Source organism: Salvia hispanica, chromosome 6 (assembly GCF_029641045.1).
Source record: "Salvia hispanica isolate PSC_SH4W2 chromosome 6, Shi_PSC_v1, whole genome shotgun sequence".
In the NCBI taxonomy this organism is placed as follows: domain Eukaryota; kingdom Viridiplantae; phylum Streptophyta; class Magnoliopsida; order Lamiales; family Lamiaceae; genus Salvia; species Salvia hispanica.
The window spans coordinates 40,142,827-40,158,742 of NC_142697.1; the positions used below are offsets into that span (position 1 = coordinate 40,142,827).

A 15,916-nucleotide genomic window follows, 5' to 3' on the forward strand; every position below is an offset into this window, starting at 1 on the left:
CCGTATTACCTTAAAGTGGACGACGCCCACAACCGGTCTACTAAAACAAAGACTTAGACTTTGTTAAGTTAACTTATACATTTAAACATGCATTAACATCCATTAAATGTAAAACATAACAACATTATGACAAAAATAATCTGTTTTATTCATTGGAAAATAAAATAAGAGTTTTACAGTATTCAATCACTCGAAACGTGATTTCTAGTATACAAACTCTAACACTTATCACCTTGCTTCTTGAAAAATAGAGTATGGTCTGAATTACTCTGTGTATATCCATATCTAATCATTGCCCCGACAAACTTTCCAAACCACACCCTTGGGGATTGCTTTAATCCATACAAGGTTTTTCTCAATCGACACCCTTCACCTGTCTTGAAATCTGCTTTGAAACCCGGAGGTGCCTCCATATAAACTTCTTCTTCCTTCTCCAATTCACCATGGAGGAAGGCATTCGTTACATCGAACTGATGCAATGGCCAGTACCTATTAGCAGCAATAGATAACAAAACCCGAACTGTGTCCATCTTGGCTACTGGAGAGAAGGTCTCTGAATAGTCAACTCTATATGTCTGAGTGTAGCCTTTCGCGACAAGCCGTGCCTTGTACCTTTCTATGGAGCCATCAGGTCTTCTCTTGATAGTAAAAACCCACCGACAGCCTACTGGTCGTTTTCCTTCTGGCAGGGCACATTTCTCCCAAGTGTGGTTCCGGATCAGTGCATCAATCTCTTTTTTCATTGCTTCCCTCCAATTTTTGTGTTTCATAGCTTCCTCCCATGTCTGTGGTATTTCTTCTTCCTCATATAGTGCATTCTCGAAAGCCCGAGCCATTTCAGATAGATGGCCTTTTGCTAGGTTCACGATAGAGTAGCGCCTTTTCCTGACAATCTTTTCTGGTGTGTATCTTTTGGGTGGAACTCCTCTGTTAGGCCTTGGAGGAAGCATGTATCTCCTAGTGTCAGGATCAACTCCTTCGACCTCATTTTCCCCTTCTATAGCCTCGATTGGATTTTCGATCTCTTCTGTATTCACAGTGTTAGCCAAACAATTATCTGTATCCAAAAGAGTACTTACATTGGATAACCTAAGCGGAGAAATAGTTGGGACGATGTCACGTTCTGTAATAGACTCTACCACATCAGTGACTTGCTCAGCGGAATTGCTTACTGCTTTCTCTGTTAGGTCAGCTTCAGGATTGCTTGGCGTTGGCATTGGTATTGGTATTGTCATCCAACTTAGCGGGTCAATGTCATTGTTATTCCTAATAGTATTCTCCCCCTGGCCGCTAAGGTGGGTGAAGAAGTACTCTGTTTCAAGAAAATTGCAGTTCATTGTAACGAACATACGGTTTGACTTTGGATCAAAACACCTATACCCCTTCTGATTTACCCCATATCCTACAAAAACGCATTTAATAGCACATGGTGATAATTTAGTTCTTTCGTGTTTAGGGATATGGACGAAAACCGAGCACCCGAAGACGCGAGGTTCTAGTGTCAAGGGGGGAGGTATCGTGGTGAGGGTGGACAAGAGTTGCGGAGGGGTTTTGTGTTTGAGAATACTAGCAGGCAGCCGGTTTAAAAGGTAGTCTGAGGTGGCAATGGCTTCTGGCCAGAAATGGCTTGGGACTTGTGATTCTATGAGCATAGAACGGGTCATTTCGAGGAGAGATCGGTTTTTTCTTTCGGCTACACCGTTTTGTTCAGGAGTGTAGGCACAAGTGGTTTGATGTATAAGACCTTTTTCTTGGAAAAATTGCTTCATACTAGAATTAACGAATTCCCTCCCGTTATCTGACCGAAGTATCTGAATGGATTTTTGAAATTGAGTTTGGATAAGGTGGTAAAAGTGAGTAAAGTGTGAGAAAACTTCAGATTTATGTTTCATAAAATATACCCAGGTCATACGAGTGCAATCATCGACAAAAACTAAATAATATCGAAGACCTTGCCCCCCAATAACTGGTGCGGGACCCCACACATCAGAATGAACCAAGGAAAATAAGGTTTCAACACGAGTACTATTTAAAGGATAAGAGTTTCGGTGACTTTTGGACAGAAAACAAGTTTCACAGTACATGTCATGCTTAGGAATAATACTAGGAAATAACAATTTTAAGTAACCGATAGAGGGATGACACAAACGCCGATGCCAAAGCCAAGCATTCCGATCTGCCGACCCGTGAGTTAGCATGGCAGTTCCTTTTTGAGCTATCTCATCCACGTAGTTGATAAGGCTAATTTCATGCATTGGTTATATAGTGAAAAACATCACATTTCTGCTGGATCTAACAAGTTTTGTTAAGTCAGGTGTGTGTGTAGCGCTAGATCCAGGAGATGCTGGAGGAGTAGATCTAGCGAGGAGCAGGAACGGAATCAAGAGGAAAAGCTAGAGGAAGGAAGCCAAAAGCTGAGGGCAATCAAGTCAATCAATACCTCGCTGGGCCCCACCTCGAAGCTTATAAATAAAGGAGTGCGCAACAAGAATGGCAGATCGGTTACACTCCACACACAGTCACGCTCTTAGCACACACACTAGGGATATGGGGAATTCTGGTGGTTAAGGGAGGTTTTCGTTTTCGTGAGTTACGTATCAGTGCAACACCGTCCTTTTGAGGGCGAAGAAACAATCGTTCTTTTATTTTCTGTTTGCTACTCATTTCCGTCTCGAACTTCACTTTTGGAAGTCGAGCTTGTCGCTTTTGTTACTGGATTCATTTTGGTTATTCTGTCTACGTTCTGATCTGCTTGTGATGGAGTTGAATTCCGTTTTGATTACTATTCTTATGATGTTTGCTATTTCGATTTGTTCTATTGGGATGTTGTCTGGTAATTGTTGCTGAATATCTTGTGAGAATTGAGAATCGTTGATTATGGAGTTGTGTTTGGTTGGATTCTTGTTCGGATGCTTGGATCCGGAGTGGATTTAGCATCCGAAGTGTGGATCTGAACAGGGGAGGTGAATTTGTGCATGAAATTATGGGGATTTTGTTCTGCTTGGTTTGCTTCGTCTAGTAGTGTAACTTTCGCCGTTGTTTCGTTTACCGTTAAATTGTGTTTCCGATCTACGCCTTATTTTGATTTTAACCTCTGCATTTATTTATGTTCATTGGAGAAGATGAAGTCATTTTCAGTTGATGCTTTAGTTAGTTAGGCTACAGATTCGATTCTGTCCGTACTTACCTTTTTCAGAGTTTGGTCCCCACTTGTTTTAATCTCCTTGGTCTAGAGATGTTCGTAGAAGTCCCAGATCTAGTAGTTGATTTGATTTAGTTCTTATACATAATTCATTTTTTGCCTAGATCTAGCAGTTAGCATAGCATACTTTATTTCCAAATTCACTTAGTTAAATTCCTCAACCCAAAATATGCGTGGCAGCAGCCAACCCAAAAATAGTTTCCAAATCTCTATGCATGTACTATACGAGTCCATCTCTGTGGGATCGATCCCTACTTCCCTGTGCTAGTTTAGTATCTGTGGTTGAGGGTTTTGAAGGTTTGCTTGCGTACCAACGACCAGACTTCCAGTCTTGTGAGTCTCTAGACCTTGTGATCTAGTTGATTTACTGGATCTAGGAAGTGTGTAATTAGAAATTGATAGGATACAGCAAGCAAGAAAATCAACTCTTCAAATGGCGCCGTTGCCGGGGATGGATGGCGTAGTTTGTTTATGTGTTTAGAGATTTGGTGTAAATAGTTTTAATCTTTTGAATTTCGCTTTTGGCAGTTTATGAGCAAGGGCTCAAGGTCAGGAATCTGGAGCAACCCATCTTGGTCAAGGAACGTGCAGTTGAAGTGGCAAGTTAAGGAATCAACATCCGCCATAACTACCAGATCGGGGTTGTCAACTGTAGATCCATTTCCGTTTGAATCAGGGAGTGAAGAAGAGTGGAATTCATCGGGGAAAGAGGATTCACGGTCGTCGTCAGAAACTGAGCATTCGGAAAGGGAGGAAGAGGAGTCTGTAATGGCAAACTTAGTGGACCTAGACCCAGAGATTGGTTCGCTAACTGCACATCTCGACGGAGAGCCAGCTCATGCCATAGTGTCAAATCAACGTCAGCGGTCTATTGAGATCAAGACGAATGTGCTGGGCGTTTTACCTACATTCTCTGGACGGAGGAATGAGTGTCCTTATGAGTTTTTGAACGAGTTTAGTAAGCTATGTAGCATCCAGAAAAGGCCTAACGAAACTACCGAGGAGGACTATCGCCTGCGAGCGATTCCATTTGCATTGAAAGGAGAGGCAAACACTTGGTTGCTGAGGCTTCCACCTGACTCGATCACCACATGGAGGGATTTCAAATTGGAGTTCCTGGACTATTTCTTTCCGTCCAATAAGACAAACGCTTTGAAAAAAGAAATTCAAGAGTGTAAGCAGGACTACGATGAATCTTTAAGCCAATATTGGTCTCGGTTTAAAGGCCTGCTTGACGCTTGCCCAAATCACAGGATGACGGAGGCTGAAACATTTTATCTATTCTACGAAGGGGCAAATCCTGAGTCCAAGGACTTAATGAATTCCTCGAGCGGGGGGAATTTCACCAAGAATAAGGCAAGCGAGGCACGCGAGATTCTGGGAAGATTAATCGACGCGAAGAAGGCGTATGACTGCCCGCGTGCTATCATGAGGAGAAGCTCCGCGAACACAGTTAAGGAACGAGAAGGAGAAGAGGTTAGAGACAGAATAGATCGACTGGAGAAGGCACTGCTAAATGCCATTGAAAAGAAAAATACCCCTGGGTCGACTGATAAGGAAAAAAACCCAGGTCAAGAGGAACATCAGCTTCAATTTTACAATAATCCCTCACTCGATGGAGATTTCCAAGCTCAAGTGAATGCAATGGGGAATTGGAATCAAAGTAATCAAAATACCAACTGGAACCAGTGGAAGATTAAGGAGGCACCATGGAGGGACAATCCTTGTTTCAGATGGGCTGAAGGGAACCAACAACCACAGTCACAACACCCAGGTCCAGCGGAGAACCAGCAGACATGGCCCAGCCGGAATCAGGAAGGACCACAGCATAATTCTAACTGGGCAGGGAAGCAGCAAGAGGGGCTGAACAACTGGAATTTCCGTAACCAAGGGGATCAGCATAACTGGAACAACAGGAACCAGAGCAACCAAGGGAATTCTTATGTGCCACCGCATCAGAGGAACAATTCAGGAAACAATCAAAATTTCCAACAGAGTCACCCAGGTCCAGCAACCCAGTACAACAATAATCAAGGAGGTCAGGGAAATTTTCGCCAGAACCAGGTGGTTGGAACCAATCAAAATCAAGGATTTAATCCCAGTTCAATTCAAGGTTTCCGACCACAGCGGAATCTTGATGACATGGTGCATGACCTGGTAAATTTCCAACAACACATGCAGAATAACATGCAGGCTAACAATGACGTGGTGCACAAAATTCAAGATGCCCAGCAGGAGCAGAAGTCTGCCATGGACATGTTGGCAAAGCAGATGTCCCAGTTGGCCACGTCGCTGAACGAAATGCGGGGAAATGAAGGGAAATTGCCTGCCACTGTCAAACCACCAGACCGAGCAAATATTAGTCAAATTACCTTGAGATCGGGGAAAGGCTATGAAGGACCGAAGCAAGTGATAAACGAGGAGACACCCTCACAGATGAACGGAGAAAAGGGGAATCAGAAGTCTCGAGGAGATGATCCTGGACTCAGAGAAATTCCTATACAGGATGACCTCCAGGAGGGAGATTTAAGGGGATCTATGCCTCGACTAAGTGACCCATTTTTCCTTGATCCAGAACCTGAGTTGGAACTTAAAGAGGGAAGCAGGGAGACAGGTGCAGCCCCAGCAGGGAGTTCCACGAATGCAGTAAAGCGACCCAAACCATTCCCATATCGAGGAGAAGCCAAGAAAAAGAAAGATGATACTGAGGACCTTGTGGAAATATTTAGTAAGCTGGAGATTAACCTACCCTTTTTGCAGGCTCTGAAAATACCCACCTTCAGCAAGTTCATCAAGGAATTCATAGCAGGAAAAACCAAACCTGATGGGAAGATTGTTATAGGAGAAAATGTATCCGCCGTGATACAAAAGAGGAGGATGCCGTCAAAGTGTACAGATCCAGGTATGTTCACTCTTCCTATTTCTATAGGTGATATTAAAATTGAGCATGCCATGTGTGATCTAGGTGCTTCGATAAATGTCCTACCGCTGTCAATATATAAAAAATTGGTGGGAGTCAGTTTGGTCGATACTAAAGTAGTGATTCAGTTGGCCGATAGAACATGCATATCGCCTGAGGGAGTATTGGAAAATGTCATAGTCAGAGTGCATGATTTCCTATACCCAGCTGATTTTCATGTGATAAAAATGAGGGGTAATGAATCTGCTGAGTCTAGTGGGGTGTTACTGGGGAGACCTTTCCTTCGCACCGCGAAGACTGTTATTGATGTGTTTGATGGAACCATATGCCTGGACTATCATGGGGAGAAATACACCTTCAACATTGAAGAAGCTATGAAAAAACCGCTTGATGTTGAAAACTTGCATGTTGTAGATGTAATTAACCCCCTAGTCCAAGAATATCTTGAGACTGAACTAATGCAGGAACAGTTTGACAATTCGGAGCTGAGCCAGACTGTAGAAAAGGAGGTGACAGGATGGTGTGAAACTTTTTTCACACAGGACTTGACAGATGATCAGATCAATGAAGCGATCATGGCATTCTGCCACCAGCCACTATCATTCCAATCAGCCAGATCTGTTCAGGAGAAGAGCCCAGACGAGGGAGCGAATCTAGAGGAAATGGCGCCAAGAAGTAAGGCGGAGAACCCTTTACCTCAGGAAGCCATCACACCGAAGAAGGAGTTGAAAACTTTGCCTGAAAATTTAAAGTATGCATACTTGGAGGAAGGAGAAACTTGTCCAGTGATAATTAACAGCCGCTTGACTGAAGACCAAGAGAGTGCGCTGCTGGAAGTAATAAGGAGGAACAAGAAGGCCATAGGGTGGACACTTTCTGACCTAGTTGGAATTAGCCCTGATCTTTGCATGCACCACATCAGACTAGAGGAAGGGGCAAAGGCTCGGCGTGATCCACAAAGGAAACTGAATCCAAACATGAGGGAGGAAGTGCTCAAGGAAGTTCTGAAACTACTGTCCCTTGGAATCATATACTCTATTCCAGATAGCGAGTGGGTCAGTCCGGTTCACATGGTACCTAAGAAGTCTGGAATACAAGTGGTGAAGAATGACAAGAACGAGTTGGTGCCTACTCGACTGGTCACTGGATGGAGGATGTGCATTGACTATAGGAAACTAAATGAAGCCACCAAAAAGGATCATTTTCCTTTACCATTCATTGACCAGATGCTAGAGAGGCTGGCTGGTAAACAGTATTTCTGTTTCCTCGACGGATATAGCGGTTATTTCCAGATTTTCGTGGACCCAGAGGACCAGGAAAAGACCACATTTACATGCCCTTTTGGAACTTATGCCTACCGAAGGATGCCATTTGGTCTATGTAATGCACCAGGTACATTCCAACGTTGTATGATGAGTATTTTTTCGGATCTACTAGAGGTGTGCATCGAGATATTCATGGATGATTTCACTGTATATGGAGGCTCATTTGACACTTGTTTAGCCAGCCTTGACCTAGTGCTGCAAAGATGTCAAGAGAAACATCTAGTTCTGAATTTTGAAAAATGTCACTTCATGGTAACTGAGGGGATTGTTTTAGGTCATGTGGTCTCTGAAAGAGGAATACAAGTGGACAAGGCAAAGGTGGAAGTGATTGCAAAGCTACCTTACCCTACAAATCAAAAGGAAGTTAGAGGATTCCTCGGTCACGCAGGGTTTTATCGAAGGTTTATCAAGGACTTTGCAAAAATTGCGCAACCACTCACTCATTTGCTGCACAACGATGTGGAGTTCGAGTTTGATGAGGGATGCAAGAGGGCATTTCAATTGCTCAAGGAGAGACTAGTGTCCGCACCAATTATCAGGGCACCGGACTGGAATCACCCTTTTGAGATAATGTGCGACGCGAGCGATTTCGCTGTGGGAGCCGTCCTAGGGCAGAAGATAGATGGGAAAAACTACGTAATTTTCTATGCGTCCAAGACACTAAATCAAGCTCAGAAGAATTACGATACTACGGAGAAGGAAATGTTGGCTGTCGTCTACTCGTTCGAAAAATTCCGCCCTTATCTTCTTGGGTCAAAGGAGTTTGATTGGGAAGTAAGGGACAAAAGAGGAACAGAGAATCGAGTGGCTGACCACTTGAGTAGAATTCATCAAGGAGATACGGACGAGGCTATTCCCGATGTTTTTCCCGAAGAGCATTTGTACTATATGGACGAACCACCTAGACCGATAAGCTGGGAATCTGTCTTAGTTTTAACAGGTCCAGGAGAATCTGATCGAGGAAAGCGCGTACGTAACGCAGAACCATGGTACGCCGACCTGGCAAATTACTTGGTCACGGGAGAGGTGCCAAGTTCAGAGGAAGCCTCCCGGGCCCAGAAGATGAAGCTTAAAAGCGAAGCCAAATATTACTTCTGGGATGATCCTTATCTTTGGAAGATGTGTGCAGATCAGATAATTCGACGTTGCATTCCTGAATGGGAACAAAGAGATGTACTCCATCATTGTCACTCCTTGGCGTGTGGAGGGCATTTCGGACCAAGGAGAACCGCAAGGAAAGTTCTAGACAGTGGATTCTACTGGCCTACATTGAACAAGGATGCCTTTGAATACTGTCAATGCTGCGAAAGGTGTCAACAGACAGGGGGAATCTCGAGACGAGATGAGATGCCCCAAGTGCCCATAGTGATCTGCGAAATTTTCGATGTTTGGGGGATGGATTTTATGGGCCCATTTCCGTCGTCGTACGGAAATGCTTACATATTGGTCGCTGTAGACTACGTTTCCAAATGGATAGAGGCGAAGGCTACGCCCACTTGTGAGTCTAAAGAGGTGGCCAAGTTTCTGAAGTCAAACATTTTCAGCAGATATGGAGTTCCTAGAGCGATTATCTCAGATCAAGGAACACACTTCTGCAACCGCACTATAGAAGCGCTCATGAGGAAATACGGCGTGCATCATAGATTGTCTACACCATATCACCCCCAATCGAATGGGCAAGCTGAAGTCTCTAATAGGGAGATAAAGAGTATTTTGGAAAAATCAGTTAACACCACAAGGAAGGATTGGAGTAAACGCCTTGACGATGCTTTGTGGGCGTATAGAACTGCTTACAAGACACCAATCGGGATGTCACCTTATAGGTTGGTGTTTGGGAAAATGTGTCACTTACCCGTGGAAGTGGAGCACAAGGCATACTGGGCCATTAAGGAAATGAATATGAAGTCTGTGGCATGTGAAGAAGAAAGGAAGCTGCAATTACAGGAGCTGGAGGAACTACGGCTAGAGGCATTCGATTCAGCAATGTGGTACAAGGAAAGAACGAAGCTCTGGCACGACAAGAACCTCCGGGTCAAGGAACTTCAGGTGGGGCAGAAAGTACTTCTATTTCAGTCCAGACTCAAGCTAATGCCAGGGAAGTTGAAGTCAAAGTGGGTAGGTCCATATACCATCGTTGGCCTCCGCGCACACGGAGCAGTGGAAATCCAGGGAAGTGCTCCTAACTCGGTCCCTTTTCTTGTTAATGGCCATCGATTGAAAGTCTATAGGGATAATTCTGAGCTATGCGTAGTGGAGGAAATACCACTACGTGCGCTCTCAGTTATCACTTAGCCAGACAAAGGAATATTCTCGATGAACTCCTGGGTCAAGGGAAATGTTATGTTTTTACACACTGATCCAGGGGATTCGAGAATATTCAAAGGTAATTGTACATAGTTTAATTGCTTTAGAAGACAAAGAAAATCCAAACAAAATAAAAATTCAAAAATTTCCAAAAATATTTTCGAAGACCCAAACTCAAAGGGGATTTATGTCTCGTACTTTAACCTTGACCCAGGAGTCTGGGGTCTTCATATTTTTTTAGGTCGCGGTCAAGGGAATCAATTAGAGGAAGAGTGCATGAAGGAGCAGTTGAGGAGGGAAGTTATAATTTGAAATTCAAAATGCCGACAATTATGGAGGAGTACGGTCGCTGATGTCATGCCTGCAACCGTCTCTCTCTTCTGTGTAAAAGATGCGAACCGACCTTCTCTCTCCACATAATAATTTCACAACTTGCTCCTCCCTCTCTCTACTGTCATTCTCTCTCTAAGCTTACAAACCCTAACCAAATCCACCGAGGACGAAAATGCTAATGAGGAAACCAGGACTCGATCAAGCTGCAGAAGGAAAGGAAGAGCTGGAGCAACCAGCGAAGAAGAAAGTGAAAACAAACCGCCCCAGTGTTCCACCACCGTCTGGCTCTCGCGGGAGCCAGCCCCAGAAATGAGCAATTTCCCCAGACCAAGTAAATTTTAGTTTTTGTGTTTCTTTTTCTGTGTTTTATTTCCATGCGTTGCTGTGTTTTATGCTATCTTCTCCCACTTAGCCCAATGCTTGGTCTAAGTGTGAGAAGTTCTATGTTTTCTGTTGGTTTATTCTTCTCCCACTTAGCCCGTTGCTCGGTCTAAGTGTGAGAAGTGAAATTGTTGTTTAATTCTGCATTGAATTCTCTGTTTTCCCCCCTTCACGACGATGGCTTGAGGACAAGCTTGAGTGAAGTGGGAGGGGGAGAGGAATCAATGCAGTGTTATTATGCTTTGAGGAGTTGTAGGTCTAGGATTGTATCGCATGAACTAGTGGATATAATACGGCAGATTCCCTTAGGGAGAGTAATTGAAAATAGGAGGTATTCCAACTTAGAAGCCTGATTCTTTAGTAAGCCGAACCAATCTGAATGAAGCAAGAACGATAGTAAATGCCTTTACTTGCCTAGTTGTGAAGCCCTACTCTAGAGGTGAGTTATAAGCCTGTGATAACACTTAGAGCTAACACATGTCAAAAGTCTGCCACTGAATGCTGAAGGAAAAGAGAAAAGAAAAAAATAATAAAAAAAAGGGAAAGGAGAAAATATATAATCGCAAAAATTTGGAGGTATAAGCTGGACGAAGTCCAGAGGAGGAAATAAAAAGAGAGAAAAAAATCAAGGAGGTATAAGCTGGACGAAGTCCAGGAAATCAAGGAGGTATAAGCTGGACGAAGTCCAGGAAATCAAGGAGGTATAAGCTGGACGAAGTCCAGAAAGAAAAAAAAAAAAAAAAAAAAAGAAAAAAAGGGGGATAGTGACGGAGGATAGAAGGAGGAATTCTCATAACCCGAGGTTTCAGTGGTTTGGCAATAACTTAAGAGAGAATCGGTCCTAACATCCCTGGTAAGGAATGAGCGATCGAGTGAATCTAACAATTGGGGAAGTAAAAGGCTATCTTGACGAGCTGACAGATTGGCTAGGTAGAGGGGAGAAAAGGGCCTATTTGGAGGAGTGCAGCCTGTTGGATTGACCTTAATCTTGTGGGGACGGTTGTCTAAAAGTTGAAACCAGTTCATGCATATGTGTTTATGTGTTTTCATCTTATGTGATTATGTATTCTTTGTTTTAGTGTCTAAGTGTAGTAGTTTTGTCTAGAGTCTGTAGAGTCGGTCGAGGGGATAACCATGCCTGAAATTCGCCTTATTCTTCTTTTCTTCTTGTCTTTATACTTGAGGACAAGTATGGTTTAAGTGTGAGCAGTTTGATAAGGCTAATTTCATGCATTGGTTATATAGTGAAAAACATCACATTTCTGCTGGATCTAACAAGTTTTGTTAAGTCAGGTGTGTGTGTAGCGCTAGATCCAGGAGATGCTGGAGGAGTAGATCTAGCGAGGAGCAGGAACGGAATCAAGAGGAAAAGCTAGAGGAAGGAAGCCAAAAGCTGAGGGCAATCAAGTCAATCAATACCTCGCTGGGCCCCACCTCGAAGCTTATAAATAAAGGAGTGCGCAACAAGAATGGCAGATCGGTTACACTCCACACACAGTCACGCTCTTAGCACACACACTAGGGATATGGGGAATTCTGGTGGTTAAGGGAGGTTTTCGTTTTCGTGAGTTACGTATCAGTGCAACACCGTCCTTTTGAGGGCGAAGAAACAATCGTTCTTTTATTTTCTGTTTGCTACTCATTTCCGTCTCGAACTTCACTTTTGGAAGTCGAGCTTGTCGCTTTTGTTACTGGATTCATTTTGGTTATTCTGTCTACGTTCTGATCTGCTTGTGATGGAGTTGAATTCCGTTTTGATTACTATTCTTATGATGTTTGCTATTTCGATTTGTTCTATTGGGATGTTGTCTGGTAATTGTTGCTGAATATCTTGTGAGAATTGAGAATCGTTGATTATGGAGTTGTGTTTGGTTGGATTCTTGTTCGGATGCTTGGATCCGGAGTGGATTTAGCATCCGAAGTGTGGATCTGAACAGGGGAGGTGAATTTGTGCATGAAATTATGGGGATTTTGTTCTGCTTGGTTTGCTTCGTCTAGTAGTGTAACTTTCGCCGTTGTTTCGTTTACCGTTAAATTGTGTTTCCGATCTACGCCTTATTTTGATTTTAACCTCTGCATTTATTTATGTTCATTGGAGAAGATGAAGTCATTTTCAGTTGATGCTTTAGTTAGTTAGGCTACAGATTCGATTCTGTCCGTACTTACCTTTTTCAGAGTTTGGTCCCCACTTGTTTTAATCTCCTTGGTCTAGAGATGTTCGTAGAAGTCCCAGATCTAGTAGTTGATTTGATTTAGTTCTTATACATAATTCATTTTTTGCCTAGATCTAGCAGTTAGCATAGCATACTTTATTTCCAAATTCACTTAGTTAAATTCCTCAACCCAAAATATGCGTGGCAGCAGCCAACCCAAAAATAGTTTCCAATTCTCTACGCATGTATTTTACGAGTCCATCTCTGTGGGATCGATCCCTACTTCCCTGTGCTAGTTTAGTATCTGTGGTTGAGGGTTTTGAAGGTTTGCTTGCGTACCAACGACCAGACTTCCAGTCTTGTGAGTCTCTAGACCTTGTGATCTAGTTGATTTACTGGATCTAGGAAGTGTGTAATTAGAAATTGATAGGATACAGCAAGCAAGAAAATCAACTCTTCAGTAGTAAAGTCCATCACGTTCAGTGCCACGCCCAATTATCTCCTCGGTTCGGATATCCTGCAACAAACAAAATTGTGGTTGCATTAGTAACGTACAATTCAACTCCTTTGTGACATGACTAATGGACAATAACTTGTGAGACATTGAAGGAATATAGAGACAATTTGACAATTGCAGTGTTGGTGATATATTAACAGTCCCGGCCCCCTCAACAACTGTAAAATCCCCATTGGCAGTCTGGATGTGTGATTTGTGAGGTTTATGGAGTTCAGTGAGATCGGTGGCATCATATGTTATTGTATCGGTTGCCCCACAGTCAAATATCCATCTGTCATTTTTTTCTTGATCACTGGACACTGTACACGCAATTCCGTGTTTTTCGAGAGGCTAAAATTGATTTTGGCACAAAATTGGGGTATTTATGTGTTTCCTGGAAGTTTTGGGGTAAAAGTGAGGCTGGTGATTTTGGTAGGGGGGGTTTTGAAAATTTGGAGATGGGTGGGGTATATTTTCTGATTTTTGAAAAGTTTGGGGGTCTCTAATAAAAGAGCCCCCAAACCCTAATGTACCTGAACCCAAATTGGGCGCCGCTTCTCCTCCATTCTCTAATTCTGCACTCCAATCACCGATGACGCTCCCATTTCCTCCGGCGACAAAATTCGCCGCCCCGGTCTTGTTCGTCGATTGGATGGTGGCGTCGCCGGTCCTATTTGCCGGTTGGGCAGTCGCGCTTGAGCTGCCAGGGACGGCGCCGATTCCGCTTCCTCCGATAACTGCGGCGGCGTGACCGCCACGGCTCCAAGGTGCCCGCGGTGGCTGCGGCTTGCCGTGCTTTTCCTCCCACCAATCTGGATAACCGACGAGTTCAAAGCACGACTCTTTTGTGTGTCTCTTTCGTTTGCAGTAAGAACACACCAATTTCGACTTGTCCTCTTCCTCACTGCGTCGGTTTCTGCCGGTGCCGCTGCGACCGCCACCCCGAGAACCGCTGGCCTGGTTCTGCCACCCTCGGACGGCGAGACCTGCGCCGATTCCGTCAGCTGCAACTCCTCCGTTGTTGTTTCCCGTTTGTAAAACTTGGAGTCGCGTCTCCTCTTGCTGGACCAGATTGTACGCATAATCAACTGAGGGAAGTGGATCCATTTTCAGTATCTCCCTCTTGGTAGTTTCGTATTTGCTATCAATTGCATACACAAATTGGCATAGTCTCTGATCTTGTATGAACTTGTCGTGAATCTTTATATCTTCTGGGTATATCATTGGGTTCCTCTGCTTCTGATCGATTTCAATCCATAGCTCAGTTAGCATGCCCCATATTTCATCTAACGATTTGCTTCCCTGTCGCAGCGTGGTTGCCTTATATTGGAGGTCGTACACCTGAATTTTATCTCCTCCGCTCCCATAAGTGACGGCCAAAGCATCCCAGATATGCTTCGCCGTCGGATGTTGTGAAACTCGACTAACCAGTCGGGGTTCGATGTTTTGTAACAACCAAGTGACCACACAGTGATCGGCTTGTTGCCACTGTATGAAAGCTGGATCAGTTGGCGGAGGGGGAGAAGGCACTCCGGTGACGTGAGAGACCATTCCCCGACCGCTTATCGCCGTCTTCACAACCACGGACCAAAGGGCGTAATTTTCTCCATTAAGCTTGTTTCCACCGATGTGGAGGGGCTGTGTGTCAATTCTGTATGACACAGCAGTGGTTTCTGGTGGATTTGGTTGGCTCGTCGCAAAACTATTGCGCATAAAATTGGCAAATTGCCGGGCAAATTCATCTGCCATAGATGAATCTGAGGTTTCGGTTATTATTTTATTGTCATCTGACATTTTGGCTTATGGTTACAGGTACAACGGGAAAAGAAAAAAGGAAAAAACGGGAAAGGGCCGAGAAAGGTATCAAGGACGATGATGATACCTTATCTGAGTCCAAACCCGCTCTGATACCATGTTAAATGGTTCAGTCGGCATATTTGAGAGAAGAGTATTACAAAGCTTATTGATTGTATTGTATGAGATGATGAAGTGGTACCCAACACCGATGTATTTATAGGCATGTTGGGGACCCTTGAGTTACTACAATAAATGTCGTCTTGGAACAAGACTAACATAGGAACAAGGCATGATTTATTATTCTAATCTTGGGACTCAAATATTCCTTAATGTTTCTCCTCTTCTCAACATGCTTTAATGCTTCTCTTCTTCTCAACACCTTATGTCAATTACTCATCTATATCATGAAATGCATTACACATATGTGTTATATACTCCCTCCGTCCCATTCAGGGACGGATCTAGAAAATGATCATAGAAGGGGCAAAAATACATGTGGGGATATTTGAAGTGCTTGAGGAGGGGCATTTAAAGAAGAAACTAATATTAATTTTTTTCTACAATAGAATTTATACATAGATATGAAATTTTGAGGGAGGGCATTTGCCCCTCCTAATTGCACATTAGATCCGTCCCTGGTCCCATTATAAATGAAACATTTGTTTTTTGGCACGAGATTTTATGTAGTACTACTTGTTTTGTGAGTTAATAAGAAAAGAATAAAGTAAGACAGATATTGTTTCATTTTAGGAAATATTTCATTTTTAATGAGATAACCCAAAAAAGAAAACATTTTGTTTTTAATGGGATAGAGTGTATTTTTTTTATAAATTACCATTCAAATTTTAAATAGAGGGGTGCAATCCAACCATACAAGAATTTTACTAAACTTTCTAAAGTGCGATTTTGATTTCCTAATGTTGCATAAAGATAGCAAAAAGTAAGTAAAGTCGTTGCTTTTAAGTCGCCTAAAAGCAAAGCGTATCCCATTATTTTTGCCTAACA

The 15,916-nt window shown here is 43.2% G+C and overlaps 1 protein-coding gene across 1 annotated transcript; it reads right to left on the bottom strand.

Annotated features, from left to right (window-relative positions):
• Positions 1 to 218: 218 nt before the first annotated feature.
• Positions 219 to 14,863, bottom strand: LOC148923784 (uncharacterized). Its single transcript, XM_089061610.1, has 2 exons — positions 13,648 to 14,863; positions 219 to 1,402 (listed from the first exon to the last, which is right to left on the bottom strand). The coding sequence occupies exons 1-2, from the start codon at positions 14,861 to 14,863 to the stop codon at positions 219 to 221; spliced, it is 2,400 nt and encodes a 799-aa protein (XP_088917736.1).
• Positions 14,864 to 15,916: the final 1,053 nt, after the last annotated feature.

Coding starts and splice junctions, on each gene's coding strand:
- LOC148923784 (XM_089061610.1), bottom strand. CDS start 14,863: ATGGCAGATGAATTTGCCCGGCAATTTGCCAATTTTATGCGCAATAGT. Junction 1,403..13,647: donor GGCGCCCAATTTGGGTTCAG/GTACATTAGGGT, acceptor GCGTTTTTGTAG/GATATGGGGTAAATCAGAAG.